At 43.6% G+C, this 19,872-nt stretch overlaps 1 protein-coding gene across 4 annotated transcripts in view; it reads right to left on the bottom strand.

The window, feature by feature from the left end:
- FAM149B1 (family with sequence similarity 149 member B1) overlaps positions 1-19,865 on the bottom strand; it is a 36,640-nt gene extending 16,775 nt beyond the window's left edge. The window contains exons 1-8 of one of the 4 annotated variants that reach the window (XM_040975940.1): positions 19,749-19,844; positions 12,552-12,656; positions 11,558-11,687; positions 6,367-6,509; positions 5,142-5,258; positions 4,372-4,533; positions 2,276-2,463; positions 629-2,150 (exon numbers count right to left, since the gene is read on the bottom strand). In XM_040975940.1, the coding sequence (XP_040831874.1) occupies positions 2,014-2,150; positions 2,276-2,463; positions 4,372-4,533; positions 5,142-5,258; positions 6,367-6,509; positions 11,558-11,687; positions 12,552-12,656; positions 19,749-19,792 (1,026 nt within the window). In that variant the 5' untranslated portion in view covers positions 19,793-19,844 and the 3' untranslated portion in view covers positions 629-2,013. Of the gene's footprint in view, positions 1-628; positions 2,151-2,275; positions 2,464-4,371; positions 4,534-5,141; positions 5,259-6,366; positions 6,510-11,557; positions 11,688-12,551; positions 12,657-19,748 lie in introns of those variants that run through there. The other 3 variants (XM_040975937.1, XM_040975938.1, XM_040975939.1) reach the window with 3 other exon arrangements.
- Between the last annotated feature and the right edge of the window lie 7 nt (positions 19,866-19,872).

The following is a 19,872-nucleotide window of genomic DNA, read 5'->3' as shown; positions in this document are numbered from 1 at the left end:
AGGATGCCACTGCAAAGAAGCAGTGTGATCAAGTTACCTAGCTGCAACCATGTATCGATGGAGCAGAGAGCAGCTTAGGATGATTCCCAGGCCTTGGAATTTAGTTAGGGAACTCCCACTATTGACTCAGCTGGACTTCACAGGTGCCATGGGTCCTCCTCCTTGACCTGCAGTGTTTACAATCTATCCTTTGCTGTCCCACGTCTGGATGTTGGGTGTGTTAGGGTCAGGCAACTTCTCTTTAGTTTCATTAAGTATACAGAGGTAGGGTTTCAATTCAGACACCATACTGAATTGGTCATTTCCAGGAGCATCATCCACTCCAGGACCAATTGTAGATGATAAAACTGTGGACTTCTGAGCTGATCCTCTAGTGGGCTTGGACTCTTAGAAAGCCTTGTGAGGGACATACATGTATTTGCATGTGAGAAAAGGGGCAAAATGTGGGCTATGGCCAACCCCAGTCTAATTCACATCTTGCTGTAATCTTCTACCCTTAGAGAGTGGGCAGGTCTTGGAACTTGCTGCAGACCAGTAGATAATGGAAAAGGTGGTGGGATACCATCTCTCTGATCACATCATGATAGATAAGCTTCTGTCTTGCTAGTTCACTGGGCTTCAGTATAAGAACCCAGCCTTAGCTAACACCTTCATCACACGGCTTTGTTAAAAAAAAATCCAAAGCACCGAAAGCAGAAAAACTAGCTAAGTTGTTCTTGGACATCTGACTCACACATGTGAGAGATAATAAATCTAGCTTATTTGAAGCCACTAAGTTTGTGATAATTTGTTGAGTAGCATAGACAAGCTTATAAATCAGTTTTATATACATCTAACCAAATAGAGACTAGCATTTTACCTGAGAGAAAAAGAAACATGTGCTCCAAATTTTTATCCATTAATACTCAAAGCACTTTACATGTAATAGCCTAAAGCCGATGTCCATCCACAAACAAATGGATAAATAAATTCTGCTGTAATGAAATTTAGTTCTCAAAAAAGGGAGTAAATTATCAATACACAAAGAAGCATAAACTCACTATGCTTGAGTGAAAGGAGTGAGTCCAAAAGATGACATATCAGACCACTGCATCCTATGAAAGGCAAACTGCCCTGTGGTGACAAGGAGACAGACCACTCTTCTTGTCAGGCCTCCTTCACTCAGTGTAATGATCACTTGGGAATAAGGGGCTGGGGAAGGGCAGAAGGGAGGGGTTACAAAGGGCATGAATTTTTGGGGGGTGATGGATATGGTTACTAAGCAGACTGGGATGGTGGTTTCATGGAGTATAGATAGATCAGAAGTGATCAAAGTACTCAATTTAAATTTGTACAGCTTCTAATAGTCTTTAATTAGACAGTTTAAAATGTATATGCCAATTGCACATGGGTTTTTCTTACAAATTCTATTCAAAGAGAAAGTACAAACTGTGCAGTTACCACAGACTAGGGTTATTTACCCATACATTTTTGCATATTTATTAATTATGTTTGTGTGGAAAATATAAACATTATGTCATAATATACACTGTGATATAATAATACATACATATTTGGTCTCTGCTCTGGTTTTCGGCACATTGTTCCCAAAGCTCTTGGAACTTCCAAAATAGTCTTCTATATGGTAATAAGATGACAGGTGGCTGGGTGCTGAACAGTCTTAGGATAGGGGCTGACTGCCAGGGGAACCAACTATGCTATTAAAAGTTTACAAATTTTGGCCCCATTTCACTTCTCTAGAAAGAGAAGAGGACTAAAGGGTTAGGACATCACCATTGGGCAATGATATAACCCATCATATCTGTGTTAAAAATCCAAAAGGAATGGGTTCTGAAAGCTTCCACATAGCCAACCACAGTGTGGGCTGCCTGGCGGGTGCTGTGCCCGTGTGGGCACAGACACTTCACACTCCTTTCCCTCCCACCTCCTGTGTGCATCTCTTCCTCTGTACCCTCTGTAATATCCTTTATGATAAACTGGTAAAGAAAAGGTGCTGCGAACTGTCTTACCAAACTAACTGAAGCCAAGGTGGATGGGTGGGTGGGAGGGGGCGGTGATGGGAACCTTGATTTGTAGAACTGAACCACAGTATACCCACGGTGAGTTTGCTGGAGAAAATCTGGTATCAGAATTCTTGTTAGGTGGGAAATCTCGTGGTGTGTGAGAGTAGGAAAACACACTTTGGTTTTTACTAATGAAACAAATAATCCAGTTTGCTCTTTAGGGTTTGGAAATCAGTGACAATTTTTGGGGTAGTTTTCACAAAGATCCTTACCAGAAGCAAAGCCCTCCCAGTGAGTCCGTGTCAGCTGCTCCGCGCAGCCCACAACCTTGCTCCACACGCTGTCAAACACGTGAGCAAGCACATCGTCTCTCATGCAGTGCAGTGGGGCAACGGGAGGGTACCCTAGTCTCTGCTTCTCTGCAGCTCCTCCTGAGCTCGCTCCATCACATCCCTCCTCCCTGTAACAGAAGCGAGAGGGAAAGGCTTCAGAGGAGTCTTCGTGGGTACCATGGCCCCCCTCCCCGCCGTGCCCCTTGGCATCCTGACTGACGCCTACCCATCGGCCCTGCCCTTCCTTCTTGCCCAGCATAGGTAGCACACATATGAGGCTGCCTCAGGAATCGAGAGAGCTCTAAATAGGAGTGGACGCCATTTTTTTTTTTTATTTCCCACTGAGTCCCTGTACTCTGTTCAAAAGGAAAGGGGCTAAACATTCCTGGTGCTTCGCTCTTCTGCACTCCCTGGTATCCATAGCCCAGAAACTCCCAGGTAGCCACAGGTGCCTCTGCTTGTGTAACAGGAAACACTGCCAGCCCTGCGACTCCAGCGGGAAGTCACCAAACCCACAACAGACCCAATACAAATCAAGATAAAGCAAATTCTGCCATTGCTTGGGACAGGGAGAGAACATCTCTAGGCTTATTCAGTGAAAGTTACTCCTGGGGAAGGCAGAGGTCCTCGAGAATTAAATAGGAAACTGTGGTCAGGAAAGAAAGAAGCAGAGAGCTTACACCAGATAGCTCCAGATGCCTCCTGTGCTTCCCAAGAAGGGCTGGCTGGCATTGAGGGGAGGACATAGAGTAACTTTACTTATGTTTAACTTTATACTTGTTTTTTGAAGAGATGACGCATTCATGTGGTGAAAAAAATCAAATTGTAAAGAAAAATACAGTGGAATGTGGAGTTGTCTACATCTCTGTCCCCAGAGCTTGTCTCCAGAAGCACATAGCATACATTTACAATGCTCCAGAGAAAGAGCTGCATTATTATTGTATTGCATTATATAATTTAACTCTTCATAATTTTACTTGGCACATAATCCCTATCAAACATATTGTTACATTTCTTAAAACAGAACTACAGGGCCTGGCGCTGTAATCTAGTGGCTAAAGTCCTCGCCTTGCATGCGCCAGGATACCATATATGTGCCGCTTCTAATCCTGCTGACCCCGCTTCCCATCCAGCTCTCTGCTTGTGGCCTGGGGAAGCAGTTGAGCACAGCCCAAAGCCTTGGGACCCTGCACTCATGCAGGAGACCTGAAAGAACTCCTGGCTTTGGATTGGCTCAGCTCAAGGCTGTTGCAGCCACCTGGAGAGTGAATCAGCATATGGAAGATCTTCCTCTCTGTATATCTGACTTTCCAATAAAAATAAATAATTATTTGAAAAGAAAAACAAAACAAAAAACAGAATTAAAGGGGCTGGTGTTGTGGTGTAGTGGTAAAAAAGCCACTTCCTGTAGTACTGACAACCCTTGTGGATGTGGGTTCATATTCTTACTGCTTCACTTCCAAACCATCTCCCTGCTAAGAGCCTTGGAAAAGCAATAGATGGCCCAAATGTTGGGACCCCTGCCACCAACATGGGAGACCTGGATGAAGCTCCTGGCTCTGGTTTTGACCTAGTGCAGCTTGTTTCCCCTTTTTGAAAGGCAAAGTTAGAAGGAGATAGACAGAATTTCTACCCTCTAGTTCCCTTCCCAAATGACCACAAGTCTTCCACTGCTTTCCCAGGTGCATTAACAGGTTGGCTCGAGAGTGCAGCAGCTGAGACTGGAACTGGCACCCATACACAATGCCTGGGTTCCAGGTGGAAGACTAACCTGTTATGCCACTTGTTGAGTAACACATACTATCACAGGTTTAGTTATTTGTAATTTTGATAACATGGTTTAGAAAAAAATGAGGGAAGTAAAACTTAAAATAATTATACTTATGGGGGCTGGTGCTGTGGCATAGCTCTGGGCATTGTGGCCATTTGGTGAGTGAACCAACAAGTGGAAGAGTGCTCTCTGTCTCTTCCACTTTGTGTAATTCTGCACTTCAAATAAATGAGCCAATCTTAAAAAAAAAAAAAGGAATACTCACAGATCCGTGCGGTCAAATGCGAGGTATTCTTCAATGATTCCCTCCGAGATTATACAGTCTTCCTCTTCTCTTTCTGGAGCACGCATGCTAGATTTGGCAATGGAAGATGCTTTAGGAGCACAAGAAGATGAAAAATTTAACTTCTTTCCTCTTATGCCAAATCTAAGAGAAGAAAAAATAGCAGCTATTTATTATGTGTAACAGAAACAATTCTCATAGCAGCACAGTCCCATGACTTCTGGCTCCAAACCACCCGGCCCTCACCCTCTAAGTAATGACTTCCTTGACTTTTTTTTTTTTTTTAGATTTATTTATTTTTATCAGAAAGTCAGATTTCCAGAGAGGAGAGACAGAGTGAAAGATCTTCCATCCATTGGTTTACTCCCCATGTAGCTACAACGGCCAGTGCTGAGCCAACCTGAAGCCAGGAGCCAAGACCCTACCCCGGGTCTCCCATGCAGGTTCACGGTCCCAAGGCTTTGGGCTGTCCTCAACTGCTTTACCAGGCCACAAGCAGGGAGCTGGATGGGAAGTAGAGCAGCCGGGACATGAACTGGTGCCCATATGAAAGGACAGCACCACAGGCAGAAGCTTCATGTACTACAGCACAACGCTGGCCCTCATAATTAAACTTTAATATATTAAATAAATAAAGTTCTTCCAGAACTTGCTGTGTTTTACTAATTACCAATTAAGACATATAATACTTGTTGAACGTATGCATGGTGCATATCATACTTGTGTATTAGAATGTACAGAAAAACACTTACATAGTCGAATCTCTTTCTTGAGGCAAGGATGCCTCGCGTGAAGCTGAAGTAACGGAGGGGAATCTGGGGTACAAGCCGCACTCTTCACTTGGCGTGATGATCTGCCTACCTAGGATCCTTCAGGGTAAAGAAACACACATACAGTCAGACCCTCTGAGCTGAGTCCTTGGGGAGCAAAGATAAAGGCCCTGCACGGAGTGCAGAGCACACTTGGTTTGATCCTGATTCAGAATGAGTCTTGAGAGGAAACGGGCATCAACATCATTGCTACAGGTAAAGCTCTCTCTCTAGAATGAAGATGGCAAAGATAAAAGTCATGATTTAGAAGTTAAAAAAGGAAACTCAGCCAATACTTTGAATTTGTCCTTCGTCTTCTATAATAATCCACATCAGGTCAACCAAAACAGGACAGAGGTGCAGCCACGTTAGCGGAAGTTGTAAGTCATGTTCATAAGCAGAGCAAGCTTTATGATATCCAAGCAGCTTCTGAGCTGCCCAGGTCTGTAAGAACTGAATTAATGACAACAGTGGAAACAAACATTGTTTAGAAGGATTCTTCAGTCACGATGCTCATCCTCTATGCCTCACAAGCTGTTACTTGATTAGGATAACAAGTTGGAATGAGAAAAACTTGAAGAACCCCTCAGCTGAGGTTTTATACCACATGGCCTTATATACACTCATGAAATTAACCTGGTAAATATCTCAGAATACAGCTTTTTTACTTTTTCAAATCCACGTTTTATAATTTTTAAAATTTATTTGACAGACAGTGAGAAAGACTGGGCTCTCATCTGCCGGTTCACTTGCCAAATGTCCCCTGTAGCTGGGGTGGAGGGCAGGGCCAGGCTGCATCGGGGGCTGGGGCTTAGTCCAGATGACCCACATGGTTGGGGGGACCCAGCTACTTGAGCTCTCACCCGCTGCCCTGGAGGGCACACAGGAGTATGGATCTGAGAACAGAGCTTGGACTGAAACTCAGACCCTCCAATATGGGATGCAAGTGTCGCAACCTAAGTCTGAGCAATTATTAGACCCAACTGTTGCGTCTGAAAATCCACTTTTTAAACTTTAAAATCAGCCATGATTATGAAAGCACTTTGAAAACTCATGCAAATAGAATTAAAAGTTCAATTTGGTGCATAAAAGCTGGAAATCATGCATAATTTTCAGAGTATGCGCTTTTTGAAGATCCCTTGTAACATCTCAGCTGCAGCTACGGTACCTGAGGTGAGGAAAGCTAGCTGCCCACTGTTGGCACTCTTCCTGCAGACTCCTGGTATGTACGCTCAGCTTCTGCTCGTACAAGAGCTCGTCAATGGCTGTGAACATCGCCTGGACCTTTTCCGTGGCATTTTGGTCGAGTTCCTGTAAGAAAACACCTAATGTCTGAAAACAGTCACTCACACTGAATGTGTGCATTTAAAAAGGAAAGGACATTTTAAGAAATTATCTTTTAGGGCCTGACACGATAGTGTAGTAGTTAAAATCCTCGCCTTGCACACGCCAAGATACCATATGGGCACCAGTTCTAATCCTGGCAGCTCCACTTCCTATCCAGCTCTATGCTTGTGGAACAGGAAAGCAGTCGAGGATGGCCCAAAGCCTTGGGACCCTGCACCTGCACGGGAGACCCAGAGGAGCTCCTGGCTCCTGGCTTCAGATCAGCTCCAGCCGTTGCGGCCGCTTGGGAAGTGAGTCATTGGAGGGAAGATCTTCCTTTCTGTATATCTGACTTTTCAATAAAAATAAATAAATCTTTTAAAAATTATCTTTTATTGTTCAACAGGAAAATCACAAGGATATATTTCAGTCAATAAAATGATTTAATTATTACAATATATAGGATAGAATTTGCCAGCATATCTGTCCTATGTGGTGTTTTTTGTTATTGTTCTTTGTTTTGTTTTTGGTGTGTGGAAATAACTTTTAAATGAATTTATATGAAAGGCAGAGAAAACAGAGATCTCCCATCTGGTGCTTCACTCCCCAAAAGTCCAGAGCTAGGACTGGGCCAGGCTGTAGTCAGGAACCGGGAACTCCACCAACCTCTGGTGCTGTCACCTGGTACACCCCAGGGCGGCTGTGACCTCAACCCCTGACCTGCTGCTAATGGGGAGTCAGGTGACCCAAGCTCTTCTCAAGTGCTAGACCACATGTTTGCCCTTGTGGGAAAATTTCTGATTACCATCTGAATTTCTTATTATAGATTGGCTTGAGTTTTTAATTGCTTGTTGAGTCAGTTTTATAATCTGTAGCTTTAATTTATTATACCTAAGACATAATTTTCTGGCACAGAGTTGTTTACTGTTCCTTAGTTCTCCAGAGGGTCAGTTATATACCCTCTGTGATTCCCCATGTTGTCATCTATACTCTTTGTCAAATCACGTAAAGACTTGTCACTTTCACTGACTTTAAATAGCAACTATTTTTTTTTAATTGGAAAGGCGGATAATATAGAGAGGAGGAGAAACAGAGAGGAAGATCTTCCATCTGATGATTCACTCCCCAAGTGGCCACAATGGCTGGAGCTGAGCTAATCCGAACTCAGGGGCCAGAAGCTTCTTCTGGGTCTCCCACACAGGTGCACACAAGCAGGGAGCTGGATTGGGAAGTGGGGTCGGCAGGATTAGAACCGGCACCCATATGGAATCTTGGTACATTCAAGGCAAGGACTTTAACCACTAGGCTAACATGTTTGGCCCAAACAGCAATTTTTTTAACTTAGTGGACGCTCTCTACTGTTACTCTGTTTCATTGATTCTCATTCTAACATTATTTGTTCCTTTTCTTTACTTTGGATTTGGTTTGTTCTCTTTTAGTTTCCTAAGACGGAAACATACTATTTATTTGAGACCCTCTTTTTCTGTGCCCATTTGAAGCTATTAATTTCCTTCTAATTACTATTTTAGCTGCCTCTGAGAAGTTTTGCTTTTCCCTTTAATTCAGCTCTAATAAATGTTTTTATTTAATTCAGTTGAAAGTATTTTTATATTTCCCTTGTAAATTTCTTTTCAAGCTACAGTTATTTATTTTTATTTATCAGAGAGGCAGAGAATCAATAGAGCGGGTCCCATCTGCCAGTTCATTCTCCCAGTGGATACAAAGGCCAGGGCGGGGCCTGGCTGAAGTCAGGAGCTGGGAGTCCAGTCCAGGCCTCGATGAAGGTGGCAGGGATGCAGGCACTCAGCCCAAGGCCATTACCACTGTCTCCCAGGTTCCACATGAGCAAGGAGGTGGAGCACCAGCCCAGAAAGAAACACACCACTGGGCCACGAGACACAGGCACTTAGCCACAGTCATTTACAAGAGTGTTGTTGCCCACCCAATAGTTGAAGATATCTTACATTTCTGTTGTTGATTTCTAACTTAATTGCAGTGTGGTCAGGGAACATGCTTTGCATAATTTAAATCCTTTCAGTTGTATGCGAATTGTTTCAGGTGTCATTGAAGCACACGCTGCTCTAACTGGGTGGAATATAAGGTCAAGTTAGTTGAAGGTGTTGTTCAAGTGTTCTGTGTTCTCACTGATGCGCAAGAGGACAATACTGAAGTGGCCAACTATAACTGCCATGCTGCTTGTCCTTTCCGCTTTGTCAGTTGCTTGCTTCATATCAGCTTTGCTTCAGCTCAGTTAGGTGTGTGACGTTTATAATTGTTGTTATCTAAACTGAGCCTTTTTTGTTTTCCATAGTGAGTCCTTTTTATCTCTGCCTGCCTTTTAACTTCCATACTTGCATTCTGACTCATGGGTAGCCATGAGGAGACAGCTTGGGCTCCTTCCAGCAATGTTTTCTGGAGATCTTATCAAGGTCTCCATAATATCTTACCTCCTAGATCACTTATAAATTTCTGGATAAGCTGCCAGTCCCCTGTTGCTCTGAGGCAGGCCTGACACTTGAGGCTCTCTGGGCCATTATTTTTCTACCAGGTTTGCTACGGTAACTGTCATGCTAGGGCAAAGTGTCCAACATCCATCCCGATCTGCTGAGCCCTCTCCAGCAGCACGGCTTATACCTTCGTAGAACAGACTCACTGTCCTTTATGCAGAGTACTATGGATTTTCATGAACAATTACTTCTTTTGTTGTTGTACAAGAGTCTTCAAAAATTATGGAAAATCTGTATTATGAAAAAACAATGCATTGATTTCAGAGTGGGTTTTTGCATGAATTCCTTTTTCCCCACAGACTCTTTGAAGTTCTCTGTTATGCCTGTGGTCAGTTTTCAGAGCCCTCGGTCACTGCTCTTGACCATTTTATCCTTTTTTGTTTGTTTGTTTGTTTTGGTACTTTCGGAGAAGAGCATTTGCCATCATAATACTACAGACTTCTGCTTCTCTCTGTGTCTCTGTCTCTCTCTCTCTGTAGATCTGATTTCAAATAAATAAATACATAAAACTTAGAAAACAGAGTCCAAGTTAAAAGATAAACACAAAATTCTGTTCAAAAGTTATGAAAAGGGCATTAAAACATTTGTTTTTCCAAAAAAGTTCATTTATTTATTTGAAAGGCAGAATTATAAAGATACAGATGGAGAAATATCTTCTATCTGCTAGTTTTCTCCCCAAAATGGCTACAAGGCTAGGTGTGGGCCAGGATGAAACCAGGAGCCAGGAGCTTCCTCTAGGCCTCTCACTTAAGTACAGGGACCCAAGGCCTCTAGTTGTCTTCCCCTGCTTTCCTGGGTGTGTTAGCAGTGAGCAGAATTAGATGTGGACCAGTTCTGTATAGGATACTGCCACTGCAGGTGTGGCTTATCCCATTAGACCACAATGCTGGCCCAACATTCCAGTTTTCTAAAAATAATATCTTGAGTAGTGTAGAAGTCAGTTCAAAAGTGAGATGATTTTGAGTATTTTTAAAAATCTGTTTCGTGAAGGTCAGTGTCATTTGCAATGCCAGAATTATACTTGGGTTCTGGCTGAAGTCCTGATTGTTCTTATTCCAGTTAAGCTCCCTGCTGGTGCACCCAGAAAGGCAGCAGAGGAAGGACCAGGTGCTTGGGCCCCTGCCACTCACCTGGAAGTTGTAGGTAAAGGTCTTGGCTCCTGGCCCAGCCCAGCTCAGCCCAAACCACTGGGGCCACTTAGGAAGAGAGCCAGAGGATGGAGGTGTCTCTGGAACTCTGTCTTTGAAATAAATAAACTTTTTTGTACAAAATATCTGTTATGCAATAAGTACCCAAAGGACCCAGATTTAGATTCTTTCCTGCAGGTTGCTCAGCCTCTTAGTTCTCGTTATTTAGCTTCTTTCCTGGGCTGCCTGACCTCTTGGAGCTCATTTCTGCTTTCCTCTTCTGATTCAGCAGCCCCCAGCTCCCTGAACTTTGTGCAGTTCCAAGCACACACCACACATTTCCCTTGGGAATCCAAAGCTCTACTCTATGGCTGTTTTGTACAAGCTGCTGGTTACCTGACTTAAAGCTTTTCTTCACTTCAGATGGTTCTCTCTCCAATTCTGAAGTCTCAGAGCTCTCTTACTGCACAACCCTATTTAAAGTGAATCCCCTTTAAGTGCACAGGACCCAGTGATCGCCCTTATCTTTTTCTGCAGTTTATTTGCATTTATCAACTTCCCTCATTAGTCTACTGAATCATGTAAATCTCACTTCACTCTCCCATGGCTAAGAACAGTAGCAACAAATGTGTTCAGTAAATATTCATTGATTGAATTGAAAAAAAAAACTAAAACCTCAGTTATCAGATATAGCAAAAGCTGCAACTACATTTTACTAGAGGGTTCCATAACTGAGCAGTATAACTACAAGGCTATTCTGACAGATATGAAGGTAGTAAAGAAAATGCCCACATGAGATAATGGCAAATGGAAAAAACAGGCCACAAGACATTATGCACATACATCCTACAATCATTTAAGGAACCATATACATATAATGACTGGGAAATAATTTATGATAATTATAGTCTAATAATTAGCAGGCTTTTTGTAAAGAAATCAAGCTGCTAATAATAATATTTATAAATTCCGTACCATGGAACGTGCTTACAAAATAATAAGAGTATAATATTTAGGTATACCATGATTATAACTAGGCAAAGCTAAATATATATTGAAAGAAGACATAGAAATAAAAATATCTATTACATTAGGGTGGTAAAATTATATGTAAAATCTATCTTTTGAATTTTAAGATTATTGGCCTTTTTTAAAATTACATTTTTTAATGGGAGATAGCCAAAAATAAATAAAAATCACTCATTATCTCATCACTTGATTAATAACAAATGAATAACATTTTGAATAAATATTCTTACTGTTAGGACTTAAAATGTGGATAACCTAAGTACTACAATGTAAAGAAATAATGCAGGACAGTGAAGGAATGAAATCTACCAACAAATACTAACTCCTAGAAGTTTCCCAAATACTCCATCAGAGGGATAACCCAACTCACACCAAATCCCCAGGAGAAGTCCGAGCTGCCTTCGGTTGACATCCCTGTGCCTGTGTAACTTGGAAAGGCAGACGTGGAATTCCCAGTGTCAGATGATGCACAAGGTGATTCTTGTGTGGAGTCAGACTCACTGCATGCACAATTCGTGAGGAGAGAAAACAGAAAAACTCTCATATTTCTCCATTTTATATATGACTTCTCAGAACCTTGTCATGGAACAGGCATGCCACAGAGGCAAAATAAATGCATTGCTGGAAATGCAAACATCACTAAAAAGCCCTACCTAAATTCCTGTAGAATTGGTGACAGCCATTTCAAATAGTTCTAGTCACACTTTACAACACTATTCTAATTTCCACTTTTACTCTTTACTGTGAAAGACATTTCAGAAATGCTAACGGTAGTATCTGCACTTGTGTGCACTTTAATATCTGTTTTTTAAAGAAAAAACAGATAATAACTTCATTTTATCCTGGTGCCATAGAACTCAATCCTATTTTTAAAACTAAAGAATCTGAAGCTAGTTCTAGGTTTTACAACTAGGCTTCATGACTTTGAATTTTTGGGGTTTTTTTGCAATAATAAATTGCCTCTCAGAACCTTCTTTAAAGTTATGGTCTCATGTTTATTCAGTGTTTTCACTATACCAGTGTGCCAAGTTCTGCATATTTTATGTTGTTTACCTTCACACAGATAAGTCACTTGCTCAATCATACTTGGCTAAATAAGGATCAGGATGAGGACTAAAAATCAAATGTAGGCTCCTCCCCAGTCCCCGTGCTTACAAAACTTCATTACAATACTTCTTCAAGCTAGTACAATAGTCAGCTATTGCCATTAAGCAACAGCCTGTTCCAGAATGAAACCTCAAAGGTACCAAGTACAGATGGCAAGAGTTCTTGGCCTGTTTAATTAGCCAGGTTCAATAACAGAAAGGAAACCTTTGCCATCAGCCAGCGGGATAAGCCAACAGAAGTCTACTTTGTATCATTACCTTTGGGAACTGGTGTCTTTCTCATGGCTGCCATTGGTAGGGAAAATGTCATCCAGCTGCTCTGGAAGGGGATGATGATTTAGAGCGTGTTTTGTTATTCTTTTCCTGCAAACGATAAAAAGAAGGTATATCCTGTAAGGAAAAAAACAGTGTGCAGGAATGAGGTGTACAGGTGAGCCACCTACTTCCGGCTACTCTGTGACTGCACTGTCCTGAGTGGTAGCCGCCAGGAGTTACAGTGCGCCTCGTTAGAATCAACTGTGTTGCTTTTTTTTAAGATTTATTTTATTTTTATTATAAAGTCAGATATACACAGAGGAGCAGAGACAGAGAGGAAGATCTTCCATCTGATGATTTACTCCCCAAGTGACTGCAACGGCAGGTGCTGCGCCAGTCCGAACTCAGGAGCCAGGAACTTCCTCCAGGTCTCCCACGTGGGCACAGGGCCCCAAGGCTTTGGGCCGTCCTCGAAAGCTTGTGGCTTTCCCAGGCCACAAGCAGGGAGCTGAATGGGAAGTGAGCTGCTGGAATTAGAACCAGCGCCCATATGGGATCCCGGCACATTCAAGATGAGGACTTTAGCCACTAGGCCACCACTCCAGGCCCTCAGCTGTGCTTCTGAAGTGTTAGTACAGAAGAAAAGGTATGGAGGATCTTGTTATATCATCGATTACATATTAAAATGATAATAACTTGGGTCCTACTGAGTTAAATAAAATGTATCGTTAAAATTAATTTCACTGTGGGCCAGTACTATGACAGGTTAATCTGTTACCTGCAGCACCATTTGTCCCAGTTACTCCACTTTTCATCCAGCTCCCTGCTCCTGTGCCTGGGAGAGGACAGCTCAGGTCCTTGGCCCCTTGCATCCACATGGGAGACCTAAAAGAAGCCCCTGGTTTTGGCCTGGCCCAGCCTCAGCTGTTGTGACCTCAGGGGAGTGAATCAGCAGATGGAAGATGTCTCCCTGTCTCTCTGCATTTCAAATAAATACAATAAATCTTAAAAGAAAAAAAAACTAATTTTACTGAATATTGAAACAATTAGGCTATTACCCCCAGGCCATTAGAACAGCTAAAATTAAAGATTGGTAACATCATATGCAGATGAGGATGTATTAAAAAAAAGTCTCCATGTTGCTGGTAAAAATATGGTACAGCCACTCTACAGCAGTTTCACAGTCCTTAGAAACTGAAACATGTTTATTTGTCAAAATACCCAGCAGCGACTGCACTCCTGGACATTTGAGCCCCAGAGAATGAACACTTAAGTTTTCAACAAAAAATTTGTATACAAATGTTTACAACTTTATTATAACTGAAACAAGTGGAAAAAATATAACATGAAAACAAATTCTCTTATAGCCATATAATGGAATATTATTCAGCAGCAAAATGAAATTAACTACTCATAGTTGAAGTAACCTGCAAGATCTCCAGGGCATTCTGCTTAATAAAAAGTGAGACCAGTTGCAAAATGTTACATACTCTGTGTGGGTGTGGGGTGAGAGGAGTGTCTTCAAAAACTTCATGGAAAATATATATTATGGGGTCCGGTGGCATGGCCTAGTGGCTAAAGTCCTTGCCTTGAACGCGCTGGGATCCCAGATGGGCACGGTTCTAATCCCAGCAGCTCCACTTCCCATCCAGCTCCCTGCTTGTGGCCTGGGAAAGCAGTTGAGGACGGCCCAAGGCCTTGGGACCCTGCACCCATGTGGGATACCCAGAAGAAGTTCCTGGCTCCTGGCTTCGGATCGGCATAGTTTCAGCCGTTGTGCTCACTTGGGGAGTGAATCATCGGACAGAAGATCTTCCTCTCTGTCTCTGCTCCTCTCTGTATATCTGACTTTGTAATGAAAATAAAATGAATCTTAAAAAAAAGAAAATATATATTATGCATGAATTTCAGAAATCTTGTTTGCATCAAGATGACTTAATTTCATAAAAAATATTCATTTGAAAAGAAGACAGAGATACCTTCTACCTGCTACTAAACTCTCCGAATGCCTGCGTCTGCAGGGGATAGCTGGAGCCTGGAGCTGAGAGCCAAACACAATCCAGGTCTCCTATGTGGGTGACAGAGACACCTGTTTCCCACGGTCAGCGTGGGCGAGGAGCTGGAGGTAGGTGTCAATCCTGGCACTCCAGTATGGTATACAGTCTTTAATTGGCATCTTGGCTGCTAGGCCCAATACATCTCTCCGTTTCTTTTAAATCCGTGTGTCCACGAAGCTTTTTGAAGTACCCTCACATGATTCCATTTGTACACTATCCACACATGACATAAGGGGAACAGATTAGTGGTTGCCAGGGTAGACAGGAGTGAACGTGGTCGTAAACAGTACTCGAGGAGGTTCCTCTGTGCCAATCAAAACAGCTGTATGTGGATTCTAGTGCGGTAACCGCCATTGGTAAGTGGGACTAGACTGCACAGGACTGTGAAGCTATGCATACATACAGGAGCGGATGAACAATGTCTACAGCTCAGGTAACTACTGAACCAACGTTAGCTTCTTGACTTTGAAATCACACTGGTTACCTAAGAGGTCATCCTGAGGGGAAGCCAGGAGAAAGGCTCATTGACCTCTATATAACATCTTTTCAACTTCCTGTGTTTCTATAATTATTTCAAAAAAGGCAATTGTTATTTACCTGTTTTTATTTTCATGTCACCACCTGAATTTTATTTTTTTAAAAAAAGGTCAGATATTCAGCGAGGAAGAGAGAGCGGAAGATCTTCCGTCCGATGATTCACTCCCCAAGTGAGCCCAATGGCCAGTGCTGTGCTGATCCGAAGCCAGGAGCCAGGAACCTCTTCCAGGTCTCCCACACAGGTGCAGGGTCCCAAGGTTTTTGGGCCGTCCTGGACTGCTTTCCCAGGCCACTAGCAGGGAGCTGCATGGGAAGTGGAGCTGCCGGGATTAGAACCGCACCCATATGGGATCCCGGGGCGTTCAAGGTGAGGACTTTAGCCACTAGGCCCCACCACCGGACCCAACACCACCTGAATTTTAAATTCTCTGTGGCTTACATAACATTCCTGTTGTCCAATGGCTGTTGTAAAGACTTCAGGAGAGGCAGGCCTCTGGCACACCAGTTAGGAAGCCTGTGGCCCAGGTCAGAGAACCAATTCTGTTTCCAATCCAACTTTCTGTTACTATGCATCCTGGGCTATCTCAAGCAGCATGGTCCTTGTCACGCAGGAGGGAGACAGGGACAGTTCCTGCCTACCGCCTCAGACCTGGCCCACCCCGTCTGCGTGGGTATCTGGGGACACAGCTAGCAGATGGAAGAGCTCCGTATGACTTTCAAGTAAATAGATAATTAAAAAGTTCAACATGTATACTGAAATAAACCTAGGGGATCAGTTATTATATTTTCTGGTCATAATCAATTAGATTTTTCTTCCTCACAGATTTGTGTACTCAAATGTAGGCAACATGATTAGTAAACAAAGTTATAAAAATTTCTTTACAAAAGATTTCTCTGGTGTCTCATTTTAAATGATGTATTTATTTGTCTGAGAGGCAGAGTACAGAAAAAGGAGAGACAGAAAGATCTTCCATCTGTTCCTTCACTCCCCAAATGACTGCAACGGCCAGTTTGGGGCTGGTGCAAAACAGTAAGGTAGGAGTTTCTTTTCAGGCTCCCATGCCGGTGAAGAGACCCAAGGACTAGAACCATTTGCTGCTGCTTTTCCAGACCATAAGCAGGGAGCTGGATTGGAAGTGGAACTGCCGAGACTAAAACCAGCATTGATATGGGATGCTGGCACCACAGGTGGAGGATCAGATTGCTGTGCCATTGCACTGACCCATCCCTGGGGTCTTTAATATGGCAAGTACGAATTATAAATCTCTTACTATTCTTGTCTAACAGGAAAGAACACTGAAGTACAGAGATTAAGTATCCTGCTTATGGGTCTATGGTTAATAAGTGATAGAATCAGGGCCCCATACAGTGGCTTAGTGGCTAAAGTCCTCAATTTGCATGCACCAAGATTTCATATGGGTGCCGGATCTAATCCTGACTGCCCTGCTTCCCATCCAGCTCCCTGCCTGTGGCCTGGGAAAGCAGTTGAGGACGGCCCAAAGCCTTGGGACCCTACACCTGCGTGGGAGACCCAGAAGAGGATCCAGGCTCCTGGCTTCAGATTGGTGCAACTCTGGCTGTTGCAGCTGCTTGTGGAGTGAATCACTGGACAGAAGATCTTCTTCTTTGTCTCTCCTTCTGTTTATCTGACTTTCCAATGAAAATAAATCCTTAAAAGAAATGATGGAATCAGATTTGAATGCAAGTAGTCTGGCTTCCGGGCTTCTCAGAGGAAATGACTAGTGAAAATTGGTGTCATTTCTGTAAATAATGCTAAAGGCACAGGTGGTAGAGCTATGATGATTTTTCTCAAGGCAGAAACAGATTGGTGGGGAGCCATCTCATTCATTGTTCCTACAACCAACATGTTGTCTCCAAGAAAATACAGGGATCAAAATCTGGATTTCAGCTACGAAATCTAACATGAAATGACAATTAGATACTGAAGTGACAGTTACATATGAAGTCACAATGAGATAATAATATGAGAGATACTATTTGATGATAGCATTGTGATTACATAAGAAAATATCAATTTTTGGATAGGCATGCTGATATATATAGGCATAAAATGAAGTCTTTAAGATTTTATTTTCCTTACTTCACAGAGGCTTCCATAAAAAGGGTAAAGACAGATGAATCAAATGTATTAAAACATCGATAACCTTTATGTGGGGGAGTGATGAATAACATTATTCTCTATTCATGTTTGAAACTTTATTAAAAATGTTAAGCAGTTGAAAATCTCTAAATGTTTATGTGAGAAAACTAAAGTCAATGTTTCAAAATAGATCATCATAATAGCTAAAATAAAAACTGCTTCTAATTCACTTTATTTTTTGAAAAGACTTATTTTGTACTTATTTGAACGGCAGAGTTACAGAGACATTGATGGTCCATCTGCTGGTTCACTCCCCAAATGGCCACAATGGCCAAGGTTGGGCCAGGCTAAAGCCAGGAGCTTCTTCTGTGTCTCCCACATGGGTGCAAGGGCCCAAACACTTGGAGCATCTGCTGCTTTCCCAGCCTCACTTGTACAGAGTTGGGTAAGAAGTGGAGAAGGTTAGATTCAAACCAGTTGCCCAGGAGGCCAGTACTGCAGGCAGAGACTCAATCAACTATACCACATGCGGCCCCAGTTTACTCCATTTATGTACATTTTATCACTGTTTACTTCATCGTGACTCCAGCTCGAGAATCCTTTCGGGACTGTTATCTATCGAGTATCAATCAGTGCTCAAGACTGTGGAACTTGATTGGGTCAACAATTCTGACTTATTGTTTTGTTTCCATTCTTGATTTTGGTGGAAACTAAATATAAAAGGAGTTTTTTTCCCCTGCGTTCATATGGCATAGAAATTGTATTCCTTGACAACAGGCTTCTGAAAGGCAAGGAGACTTCATGCTTGTTTTCTTTATTCATCTGTTACACATCTACTGTTCCAAGTAAAGGTGGGAAGGGGCAAGGAAATAAAATCCCCATTTCCTGCAGCCCACCAGGTGTCAAGTAGGATCCTGCTCTCACAGGGCAGAAATGAAGGCTCAGCTTTAAGGACTGTGCCTGGAAGCAGCCGGTTAAAAGAGCCCAGCCAGAAGTGCAGCGCCTTGCTCATGACAACCCCATCCTGTAACTGTGAGAAATGTAAGGAGGCCGTGCCATCCTGCTGCCCTGGATGGCCACATCCCACTCCACGGCGTCCAGGATGAAGTCCCACCCTTCCTTCCCATCTAGCTTCCCATTAACGTAGCCAGGAAGCCGCAGAGGATGGCCCACCGTGGACTGCCAATGAAGCCCTGGCTCCTGGCGGCTGCTTGGTCCAGCCCTGGCACTGAGGGCATTTGGGTTGTGAACCAGTGGGTAAATCTCTAACATTCTGCCTTTCAAACAAATTCTTAAAAAAAATAAAAATAAAGTATGGTGGGTAACAAATAGCTCAGGGTCCAGCGCGGTGGCCTAGTGTCTAAAATCCTCACCTTGTATGCACCAGGATCCCATATGGTGCTGGTTCGTATCCCAGCTGCTGCACTTCCCATCCAGCTCCCTGCCTGTGGATTAGGAAAGCAGTAGAGGATGGCCCAGGACCTTGGGACCCTGCACCCACATGGGAGACCTGGAAGAAACTCCTGGCTCCTGGCTTCAGATTGGCTCAGTTCTGGCCATTGTGGCTGCTTGTTGAATGAACCAGTGGACGGAAGATCTTTCCTTCTCTGTAAATCTGCCTTTTCAATAGAAATAAATCTTTTTTTTTTTTAAAGAAACATAACTATATAGCTCAGTAAAAGGGGAAAATGGGATCTGGGGTTTAAAAAATCTAAACTATTGGATTTTATATATATATTACAGTGTGTATAGCTTTTCTGATATACTATCTCCTGAAAAGCAGAATATAACCATTGCCTATTTCACCCCAACATTATATGGATCAAAAAGCGGTTCTCCTTTTTCAAAGGGAAAGCATGAATGGATCTAAGACACTGATTACTTGCTACCGTTCGCTAGTGGGAGGCCTGGGTCTGCAGGCCACACACACTGGCTTCCTCAAGTCTGGCAAGCTGAACGGTGCTCCTGGCTGCAACGGTGGGGTGCACACGTCCCGGTTCCGGCCCCGGGCTCCAGCAGGTGTCGTCCCTGGCAGGCTGCGACCTTGCACCTCTGGGATCTTTCTTTGAAGAATGTGCACCCCAACAGCACCCCCAGCTAGCATCTTCGTGGGCAGGACTGAGTGAACTAACGCACGCAGACAGCTTCTGCAGGGTGCCTGGCACCAAATGCATTCAACTTTATTGTAGCACTCAGCTATCAATAATGACTTCTGAGCTGCCCTGGGTCACTGACCGAGGAGCCTAAAGCACCGCGGAGACTATCTACCACCCTCGGAAACTCACTCCCCTCATCCCGGCTTTCCAGTCCATGAGCCCAAGCGCAGGCGGCCAGCCCTCCCTCCGGCTGGAGAAGGAGGCAGAAGCGAATTCCAAAGAGAATTTTCTCCCACAAGCCTCGGAGAAGGAAAGGAGCGCGGGCCTGGCCAGGAAGGGACCCCGAAGCGCCCGCGGTCCGCCTCAGCCTCCCCCGGCCCCGGCTGGGGTGGCTGAGCAGTCCACTCACAGCTCCAAGCTCTGTGGCACGGCCTTCCGAGTGTATCTGGACATCCTCCTCCTCAGCCGCGGCCGGGGCGGGCACGCCAGGGGGGGGGCCTCCGGGCCTGGCCCTCCCGCCGGCTCCGGCCCGG

The sequence above is a fragment of the Ochotona curzoniae genome, unplaced genomic scaffold, assembly GCF_017591425.1.
Source record: "Ochotona curzoniae isolate NIBS_2020 unplaced genomic scaffold, NIBS_Ocur_1.0 contig_2692, whole genome shotgun sequence".
NCBI classification, from domain to species: Eukaryota; Metazoa; Chordata; class Mammalia; order Lagomorpha; family Ochotonidae; genus Ochotona; species Ochotona curzoniae.
Note: the sequence above shows the minus strand (reverse complement) of the source record. Positions and strands in the feature narration are given on the sequence as shown.